This window comes from Chinchilla lanigera, unplaced genomic scaffold (genome assembly GCF_000276665.1).
Source record: "Chinchilla lanigera isolate Chin_1 unplaced genomic scaffold, ChiLan1.0 scaffold00018, whole genome shotgun sequence".
Taxonomy (NCBI): Eukaryota; Metazoa; Chordata; class Mammalia; order Rodentia; family Chinchillidae; genus Chinchilla; species Chinchilla lanigera.
The window spans coordinates 25,272,418-25,283,818 of NW_004955419.1; the positions used below are offsets into that span (position 1 = coordinate 25,272,418).

Below are 11,401 nucleotides of genomic sequence, written 5' to 3' on the forward strand. Positions count from 1 at the left end.
AGGAAGGAAGGAAGGAAGGAAGGAAGGAAGGAAGATGAATGGGTGGAATGCCTACAAAAGAAGAATGCTTTCTATTTCTAGGGGATACAAACTTGTACTTGAGCTAGGCGTGGCGGTGCACGCCTATGATCCCAGCACTCAGGAGGCTGAGGTAGGAGGATCGTTGCGAGTTCAAGACTAGCCTGGGCTACAAAGTGAGCTCAAGGCCAGCCTGAACTGCAGAGCAAGACCCTGTCTCAAAAAGACAAAAACATAAACAAAGATGTGTACACTTAAAAACTAAAAGACAAAGACAAATTGAGAAAAGGATCGACAAAAACTTCAAGACATGCTTTCAATTTACTCTTTACAAAGGTAAAAAATAAAAAAGTACATCAAATTATGAGACAAAGTAACATTCAAGAAGTATGTCCTAAAAAAAAAGTATGTCCTAAATAGAATTTTAAAAAATTAAAGAAAACTGAAAAATAACCTGTAGCATTTTTTAGGTTTCAATATTTCATTAACAAAACATGACAAAAAGAAATATAGAACTGATGCAGAGTAAATCAAATCCCACTCTTTATTGCCAGGCGTGGTGGTGCATGCCTGTAATCCCAGTACTCAGGAGGCAGATAAGATCGCTGTGAGTTTGAGGTCAGTCACGGCTGTTTAGTGAGTTCAACGCCAGCCTGAATTGCATAGTGAGACCCTGTCACAAAAAGCAAAAAAATTAAAAATTAAAAATAAACTCCACCCTTTGCTAACGAGGCTGGAGATTAGGGTGTAGTAAAGCACCTGGGCACCTGGGTATGAGCACCTGGGTATGACAATTTTTTTTTTTTTGTACCAGGAATTGAACTCATGACCTCAGGCTTGCCAGGCAAGCACTTATGCGGCTGAGCTATATCCCTGGCCCTGGGTATAACCCGTCAACCATGAAAATCCAGCACACACTCACAGCCAAGCCCTGCAACTGGGACCAATCAGAGAGTGCTATCTTCAATTCTCGTAAAAAAGCAAGCAGGTTGGCCTAGATGTGATGGTCAGCCTAAGGAATGGAAGATGCAAAAGCCAGCCACCATTAAGCTGGTGGCCACTGTAAGCTTCCTCAGTGGTCTCCTCTCACCCTGCAGAACATACTTCTTTCCCTACCTTTAATTGGTCCACACTCACTCCATAGAGCATATTTCTTTTCTTACCTTTACCACTTTTAATAAATGTAAAACCTCACTACTTTTTGCCCTTGTCTTGACCAATTCCTCGTTCAGAGTGACAAGAACCTAGCAAGCATCTCTAGGAGGCCACAGCACCCCAGAACCCTGATAACACTAGGGGCCAACCTGGCAGAGATAGGTTCAGAAAAATACAGATGTAGATGGACAGATGATAGGTAGGAAAAAGAACAGGTAACCCAAAGTGAGAAAGCCTGTAAGAGGGAAGTGGTAAAACCTTAACAACTGGAGAATGTGGGTGTACTTGAAACTTTTCTGTTTGAAATTATCTAAAAATTTTTTAAAGGGTCTGGGGATTTAGCTCAGCAGCACAGTGCCTGCCTGGCAAGCGCAAGGTCGTAAGTTCAATTCCTGGTACCGGAAAAAAAAAAAAAAAAAAAAAAAAAAGTAAATAAATAAATAAATAATAAAAAATGTTTAAAATATTAGTAAAACTAGCAATATGGAAATTGAGAAGTTAAGGAAATCATACTTCCTTTCCTGGAGTACAAGAATCTTTCACAAAACTGTTCTCATACTAGGATGGATCTAGTTTTAACACAAGACCTAGAAATTCTATATGGCACGTTCTCAGACCATAACGGAAAACCATGAAACAAAGTATCTGTAATACATCTAAATTCATGTGTTTTAAAACAATGACTAGAGGAATTTTATCATAAATGCCTCAGTATTAAAGAAAAAGAAACAATAAATTTAGAAAAAGATTTTTAAACAGAAGTAGTAATATAAAAATAGGAAAAAGGAAACATATGAGAAATACATCATTAGAGCATATCAAGAAAAATGCTAAAATCAGAGACTAGCAAGGGAGGTAGAAGGTGAATTCAAGAAGAGATAAATGAGAGAGACAGAAAGAAGACACCGGGTGAAGGAATTAGTGGTATTGCTTTGCCCAACTGCCAGCTGCCGTTGATGATCTTTCTCTTCCTTTGGGAGAGTGACGAGAAGATGTTACGTGGGGAAAAGGGAAGAAAAGAACAGAGTAAAGCAGAAGCTACAAGAGCAGCAGGCAGGAGGAGTGCTTAGACGGGAAGAGCAGAGCACTACAGAAATAAGGGTTTGCAACTAACTTGGTGATTGTGAATAACCAAAGTAAAAGATGAAACAATGTACACCCAGCTGAGTCTCCTCCAAACACGCTCTCCATCCCAAAGGAAACGAATCACACAGCACCCAAACCCCAGGAGGACAGCCAGGAGACAAGGCAGAACATGATGAGGGGAACAGGCTGGCTGGATGAGTGCCAACAAAGCAAAGAGCCCATGCCTCACTGACAGCTCTGGCTACGTGGAAAGGAGTACCCAAAGATACCAGCGCCTCTGAGTTTAGAGAACACAGAAATTGAGACTCTCACATGAAACCTCTAGGTTTCAGGGGGACGTAGAAGCAGACTGAAGGTTGCACCCAGGGACGTGGCACTGAGCTGTATGCACAGCCTTTTGTTTGTTTGTTTTTCTTCCGGTACCAGGAATCAAACTCATGACCTTCAGCTTGCCAGGCAGGCGCTGTGCCGCTGAGCTAAATCCCGAGGCCCAGCTCTTTTTTTTTTTTAAACACAGGGCCTCCCCAGGTAGAGTTAAAACTGGGGATCCTCCTGTCTCAGCCTCCCAGAGTAATGAGATTACAGGTACGCACCACCATACCTGGCTTGAAACCTCCAGATTTTTAATGGTTAACAACTAACACAGCTTTTTAAACACGTGTGGGCCAAACAGTCCTCTCCATTCTCCCTATCTTGTTATCTTCTACCATAGTGCTATCTCTTTTCTTCTCTCTTTCATCATCACCAGCTCCAAACTTTGCTTTCCAAAAACACAAGGTTATTCAAACCCTTTAAAAGCTTCCCTGTCATTACAGCAAATGCTAAGCTTTCAGATCAGCTTCAAGGACCACCTAGTAATATGGAGGTGGTTTATATGGCATCTCCTGCCTTCATCTCCACAACCTCAGGCAGTAGTCCCAAAATACTGCCTTCATCTTCCTACCTTTGGTGGGTCTTCTGATGCTGTTCCCTTACCCCTAGAAAACCCTTCCCAACTCTCCCCAGTTGCTATGTTCATTCAGTTGTTAATCTGTTCCACAAAAGAGTATGTGTTGGGGGCTTGGGATATAGCTCAGCGTTGCAGCACCTGCCTGGCAAGTGCAAGGTCCTGAGTTCGATTCCTAGTATCCCCTGCAAAGAAAGAGTTATGTATTGGGCAAATGACTGCCAGACACTATTCTAGGCACTGTACATACAACAAAGAATGAAACAGACAAAAATCCCGACATACATTGAGTTGCATAAAGGAAACAGATGATAAACATGTAGTAGTGACATCGCTACCATGACAGGGACAAGGGACAGGCAGACACCAAGGCCCTTCAGCCTGCTGCTCATTAGAAGTATGATTTGTGTTTTCTTCTTGGGCAGTCAGGAGCTGAAAAGCAGATTTTGCCAAAAACTATGACCCTTCACTCGGGCCTGCAGAAGCCTAATAGGAGGCTTGACTTTCATTATCTGTCCTTTATTACCTTAACGCTATGATCAAATCCCTTCTCAGCTCTTCATACAGGTCCTGTATGTGAATAATCAGGGAAAGTCTGTCTAAAAGATGACAAAACAAGACTGATTAGCCCTGAAGGTACATAATTTCACCTCTCTTCAAGACTGAGGACACAAAGATTACCTGATCACTTGGATTCCAGGAAAACCACAATTAGTCATTCATGCCTCAAGCCCTGAGGATTCCTAGGGCTACAAACCAGGACTTGGGATGATCAACCAGACCCCTAGCCCACCCCCTAATCCTTAAAAGCTGGCCTTCTGCTTTTGTGGGTGGCCCAGTCTGATTCCCTTCGTCAGAGTGTGTTCCTCCAATGGCTCAAGTTGGAACCCTTTCCTATTTTTCTTACTCTCCTTTGTTAAAAGCTAGCCTGATCTTTGTCAGCTCCTCAAGCTATACTCCCTTACTATTTTCTCTTACTTTCTAATTAAAGCATTTTCCTGTAGATCTGTACTTTAGTCTTACTTTCCATTATTACTAAAAGCAAGGACCCAGGTCACACAGGAAAAGGTATTTTAGCACAAGAAAATAGCACGAAGGAGGGTTAGGAAGAGGGAAAAAGGGGACAGAAGGTGCAGAAGGCTACAATTTTAAGGCATCATTGTGAAGGTGACATTAGAGCAAAGACCTCAAGGAGTCAACAGGATAAATAACCGGGAATGTTCCAGGCACAGGGAGCACCAATAGTAAAAGCCTCAGGCAAAAGCATACGTACTGTTTCAAGATGACTTTCTACCACCCTGTAAAGCTCAGCCTAAGTACCACTCTGGTGAACTGTTCTTGATCCTTACAAATCAGAATTATTCATTCCCTCAGTTTTGTTCTGTACCTTCCCTTCTGGTACCTTGTACAGGGGAGCCCTCTTTTTGAACATATACAAGACTGATTGCTGATCAATCTAGAAATCCAGTTAAAACAGAAAATTATTTGTAAATGATAGACATATTTTAACTTCAAAAATATAAGTGTACATTTATTTCCCAATGTAGCACTATGAACTTTTCTTTGAGTATGAGTCCGCTAAATGCAGTTCCCCATTTTCTTAGATTAAACTTCAATGATAATTCATTGTCCATGAGGTTCTTTGCTTTACAAGAACTTAAAAATACTTTTAGTGTTTTCTGGGAAATCTTCCGAAGATTAAGAGGGTTCTCTTCCTCTCTACTTTGGTTGTCTTGATCATAAATTCAAATCATTCAAAGGCAATTCTTTTAGCTTCTTGACTTTGTCAAATCTTTCCAAAACATCTCATAAAAATGTTTTGTATCCATGTTTCTTGATTTGAGTAATATTTATTAAATTATGCTCATAAGTACCATTTGGTATTATAAATAAGATGGAGAAAACCAAACCGACCCTTAGTATGCAGAAAATGATACACAGCCTAGATTTAACCTACCACTTTGAAGGTAGGTTTGCTGTGGAAGAGTTGGTCAGTATGGTTTACTAAGGCAATGATTAATCTAAGATGTCAAAATCAAGTACAAATTACAACAAGGGATTTGAATAGATTACTTCTGTAAACAAGATATACAAGTGCCTAATAAACACATGAAATGCCGTTTGAAATCCAACCACTGGGAAAATGCACATCAAAATCATACTGCACTGAGAAGACAATGTCACACCAACTAGGGTAGCAATAACCAAAAAGACACAAGTGCTGAAGAGGATGGGGAGAAACTGGAAACCTCATACATTGCTTGCTGGTGGCAATATACAATAGTACAGCCATTTTGGAAAAGAATTTGGCAGTTCCTCAAAATGTAAAATAGTCATCATCTCACCCAATAACTCCACTCCTTGGTATATACTCAAGAGAACTGAAAGTAAAAGTTGTACATGAAACTTATAGCATCATTACTCATTTTGCTACCAATTTCTTTTTTTTTTTTTTTTTGATATCGGAAATCAAACTCAGGACCTTGCTCTTGCCAGGCAGGCACTGTGCCACTGAGCTATATCGCTGGCCCTATGTTACCAATTTCTGACCCCAAATTGGGGTCTCGGAAATGTGAAATAACAAAGATAACGAGGACCAACTGAGCAGGGAAGGAGACTTTTAATTCCTGGCCCAGAGGTGTAGAGAAGTGAGAGATAAGCTCACAAACCATCATTTCCACCCATTGGAAATTGGGAGGTTTTAATACAGGGTATAAGAAATAAGGTGACAGAACAGGCTGACAAAGGGAAGAAACAATCATGTCCTTACTGGAAATTTGAGTGCCATCTCTTTCTCCTTTTATGGTCCTTTCCAGTCAACATCATGGTAAATGACAACTGTCATGGTGCCAGAGTTATGTCATTTAGCAAACAGCTGGGATTACAATGAATTAAAGTTGTCTGGCAGTCACTGTGGCAACCGCCATAGATGCAACCAGTTTCAGCCAGCCCATCTAAAAAGGGACCGGATAAAGCGTATCTCAAAGACAGAATTATAAGGCAGAAAGATCCCAACTTTGAGGCCAGCCTGGGGGAAACTTAGCAAGACCCTGTCTCAAAAGGTTGAAACTTAAAAAAAAAAAAAAGATTGGGAACATACCTCAATGGCATAGCACTTGCTTATCATGCACCAGGCCATGGGTTTAATCCCTAGTACCACAAGAACAAACAACAACAAAAATGTAAACAAGATTAAGGCAGACTAATAGTACAGGATTAAGGGAAGGTAACAATAATCACCAAAAAGTACAAACAACCCAAATACCCATCAGTGGGGGAATGGATACACAAAATGTGGTGTATCCATACAACTTAATATTATTCAAACATAAAAAGAATGAAGTTCTAACACATGCTATTCCAAGAACACTGAAAACATAACACTAAGTGAAAGAAGCCACATACAAAATACTTATTTTCTGATTCCATTTACATGCATATCCAGCATAGGCAAATCCACAGAGGAAATAATGTGCATTAGTAGTGGAATGACTATTAATAGGTATAGGGTTTCTTCCTTTTTTTTTCTGCTTTTTTTCTAGGGTGGCTTCTTGGGGTGAAGATGATGTTCTGGAATTAGTAGTGATGGCTGTCCAGCTTTGTGAAGATTCTATAAACCACTTGACTGTACAACTTTTTAAAAATTCCACTGCTCTCAGTATTCAAAAATGCTTACAGACAGGGGTAAAAAGCAAGCCCACATATGCTCAGCAGAAATTTCCACTGAATATATTTGTATGGGGCTGACCACCTTTGTTAGACTATAAGGCCCTTGAGGGGAGAAATAGCATCTCATGTATTTCCCTTACCATCTGGTATATTAGATTATACAAGCAATCAATCAATCAAGGCTCACTAAATAAATTAATATTTGCATTTTACACATCAGGGATTAAGAAGTGTCCTGACCAAGACTTCAGACTAATTAGAAAAACTCACTTTTTATTCCCCAGAACTCTGAGCTGCCACTAACAAGGCAATTCTCTCAATCTAACATTTATAGGCCCCACATTCTTATCAACATATAACAGCCCAGAGGACCCACCTTCAAACTCCTAACTTCTGTAACACTTTTAAAACTGTAACACTTTAGTTCTAACCTTTTTTTTTTTTTTTTTTTTTTTGAGACAGGGTCTCACTATGCAGTTCAGGCTGGCCTTGAGCTCACTTTGTAGCCCAGGCTGCCTCGAGCTCACAACGATCCTCCTGCCTCAGCCTCCCAAATGCTGGGATTATAGGCATGTGCCACCATGCCCGGCTAGTTCTAACTTCTGTAACATTTTCAAAACCTTGTTCAAATTCTTCACCTTGTATCTATCACCAAATGCTGCTTACTGGTCTCAGTATGGTTAGCTAGAAATGCCTCATATGTTTAATTTCATCTGTTTTTCTCAGAGACCGTAAAGCCAAAGAGAATCATTGTTACAAATGGAAAAAAAGCCATGTCTAAGGTTATCTGGTTTCCTGAGCTCAAAGTTCTTTCTTCACAAATATCATGTATTGTCAGCCTTTTTTTTTTCTCTTTGGATAAACAGAGAACTTTCTTGTAAGTGAATCTTTTCATTAGATTTTTTTTAAGTATAAATAAAAAGATAAAAATCAAAGATAAGAGGTACACAGCCTGAAGCCAAAATGAGTAGGGAAGGGGACAACAAAAAGGGCTTCTTTAGAACGAGGAGAGATAAACAAAGGGTCCACAGCTAAGGGATGATGTGGTAATAACCAAGCCATGAAAAGACAATGCAGCCCCATTCAGCTTCATAGCATGTCTTCACCAAGGAGCCTGATCCTCAAGCTTGGAAAGTTAGAATTCTAATAAAAGGGAGCTAACATCCAAAACAAGTAGCACAGATAGGGACAATAATGGGACATAGAGCTAATTCAAAAGTATTTGCTTGCTTGCTTGTTTGCTTGCTTCTTTTTCTTTTTTTTTTTTTTTTTGAGATAAGGTCTTACTATGTAGTGCAGGCTAGTCTTGAACTCACTTACCCCAGGCTGGCCTTGAACTCATGGCAATCTTCCTGCCTCAGCCTCCTAAGTGCTGAGACTATAAGCATGCACCACCATGCCCAGCCCACTATTTGCTTTCTGATCAAATTTAACTTCATGATTTTTTCAGATCTCATTAATAACTGCTGGTTATTTATGCAATCTTGACAAGATGCCACATGCCAAGAAATGAAAGAATGCATCCTCAATTTTCAAAAAAAAGCAACACAGAGATCCAGAAAAACACCTATGCACTACCATGGCACAATGTTTCAAAAAATTCTAGAATGGGTATATAACAAGTCTGTTAATACAGTAAAAAGAGAAAGAGCTACCAGCCAACACAGGCTCCAGGCTCCTTACTAAGACAGGCTCTACAATATTTGTTTTTTGGTTTTTTTGTTTTTTGACAGGATTACTAAAATGGAAAAAAGGGAAGATGATAGGGACACTTACATAACTGACTCTACCAAGTCAATCTGACAAAATCTTTTAACAATAAGCTGGTGAACAAAATGGAAAATGCTGAACTGCCAAAGCTAAAAAATCTGTTAAACTCAAGAGGATGCATAGCTGTGGTCAAACATCTGTTTGACTAATACACTAACATCAATGAATTTGGTAGGAAAACTTTAGTAAAATATTGCAAGGTTCCATCCTTTCCCACAATCTACATAACTTCTATCAATTTAATAAAAATTAAAGCTATAGACCTACTCTTCACATCTATACCTGCCACAAAGCTGACTACCCAACACAGGTAGCCTGACAAAATCAGGATCCACAAAGACCACAGTAGGCCAAAACGATGGTCCAAAAGCAAAAATGAACATCAAAAGGGAGTCAAAACCAGCCCTTAGATTTTAAAATTCAAAAATATGGACAAGTAAACTTCAGCTTACATAGGAAATACCTAGATAATAAAAGCTACTAAGACCAACACACTAAAAGACCAACACACAATCTCAAACTGTACTAACAGATGTGTATGTCTAGTTTACTACAGTTCTTAAATTCATCCATTTTTAAAAATGTGTATTTTCCACATGAATTTTTCCCACACTTCATTTTTGAATCAGTAATAACAAGAGACTACAAATATTACTTAAAACTCTAGCTTTAGACCTAGTTATTCAAGTATATCTTAGCACTAGAAAACATTTTATTTGACTGGGCTAATTTATTGACATTTAGATCAGTAACAAATATTCCTTGAAAGAAGGTTCAAATACTAAATACAAATCTCTTTTTTAATAGACGAAACTAAGAAAAATTAAGTAACTTGCCCCAAACTATGCAGATGCTGAGCAGGACCCCTAAGTCAGTCCCCTTTTTCCCCACACCATATGGGTGGGTTTCTAGTCCTCTATTTCATTTTTTAGAACTTGTCCTAGGCACTAGAGTTAGAAAGCATACACAAGCACATCCATCAACACACATTGTTTTGCTAAGGACAAATTAGCTTATCAAGAACAAATAACCATAGCACATTTGCCCATAAAATACTTTGACATAGTGTAATCACTTGTAAATTTGATAATCAATATTTGTTACAAAAGAGGCACGCTACAAACGGCTTTTATTCTTAAATATGTCGTTATTTATTAAAGCACTATCATATCCCATTTACTATTTAGAAAAATAAAACATTTCATGGATAGAAGTGGTTTTAACATAAATATGTCATTGTTAACTGTTCTCAAAACCCCTCTCCCCTCATGTAAAATACTATTCGAAAATTACTGAAAGGTTTTAGGCCTTCAAACCTAAACAGCAGGCCAAAGCCTTTCTTTTTTTAGAGTAGTATAAGCTCTTGTTCCATCACTCTCCCCAAAATAATGCCCCTTGAAAAACTCAAAGGTACAAAGATTCCAAGCAGACCCCAGTGGCCTCATGTCCATCCTTCCTCCCCCTTCACCCACAGACCAGTGGAGGACTGTGAATGGACAAAAGGCTAAGTTATTAAGGACTCGCTTATGATCACCAGCATCTGCCAGGCTAGCTCCTGGAAAACCCACCCACCCCCAAATGAGACCCGGATGCCTCTCCTTGCCCCAGGGCCTGAATCCCTGGACTCCTCTGGGACCCCTGTAGCCTGTAGAAAGGAAAAGGGAACTTAACTACCCAGTACCCTCCTCCCCAGTGTCATCCATTAAAGCCCAGCAAGCTCTTTGTTTCCGGCAGCTGCGGGAGGGCAGGCGGCCTCGGTGAGAGGGGAAAGGTCACTCCCTCGCTCCCCTTGCTGCCAATCTCCAGGCTCTCCAGCAAAACACACGCGCACAGGCACACGGGCACAGCATCATTTCCACCACCTTAATAATCCAGGGTTACACCCTGCTACACACAGACACTCCTGGAGATTTAATTACCTCGCTGTACACCCTAACCCCACACAAGATGACTCTCTAGACCCCTCTCTCTGACAAACGGGGTTCACTTCGGGACTTCCATTCTTCCTCCTCAACGCACATCCCAGGGTGGCCACCTGAGTCCCGGACCTCATCCATACCCAACACACAAAACCACAGGGTCACTTCCTGAGCACTGCTACCCACCCCACCGCCTGTATCCACAGACCTGGGGACACTATCAGCCTCCATCTCACCTCTGAACCCACAGGGACGCACTACATCGCCACTCCGTCTCCTTAACCCCAGGACCCCCTGAGACTCGCCGCCCAACGGGAGACCCTGCCCGACACATGGTCATCGCTCTGGCGCTCAGCCTGTGCGCGCAGCCCCTAACCACGTCCCACCCACAGCTACACACACACACACGCACACGCACGGCGCTGCCCGGGCCCGGCCCCTCCACGGAGCCTTCACAACACAAACACACGCTCCGGGAGCACACCCACGGTCGCCCGGGAGCCCGCCGCTCCGCCTCGCGCCTCCCCGCGCCCAGCCACTCGCACCCACGGACGCACGCGGCCACTCCCCGCCCCCGGCGCCGGTCCCCGCGCCCGGGTCCTGGGACCCCACGCCGGGGTCTCTCCCGGCCAGCCGCGGAAGCGGAGAACGGGCGCCCGCGGAGGGAGGTCCCACCTGAGCAGTTGATGCTCTTGCCTTTGCCCCCGGGACAGTCCCCGCCGCCGCCGCCCGGGGGCTGGTTGGACGCGCGGCCGCCGGGCAGGGAGAAGGCGAAGAGCAGGAGCACCGACGTGTAGCAGCAGAAGGCGAGCGGCGGCGCGGCCGGCAGCCGGAGCGG

General features: G+C 42.0%; 1 protein-coding gene across 1 annotated transcript in view; it reads right to left on the reverse strand.

The window, feature by feature from the left end:
* Positions 1 to 11,401, reverse strand: part of Tmeff1 (transmembrane protein with EGF-like and two follistatin-like domains 1) — a gene marked incomplete at its 5' end in the record, with an annotated part of 94,688 nt that extends 83,287 nt beyond the window's left edge. The window contains 1 exon segment of the mRNA XM_013513288.1: positions 11,239 to 11,401. Within this exon segment, the coding sequence (XP_013368742.1) occupies positions 11,239 to 11,401 (163 nt within the window).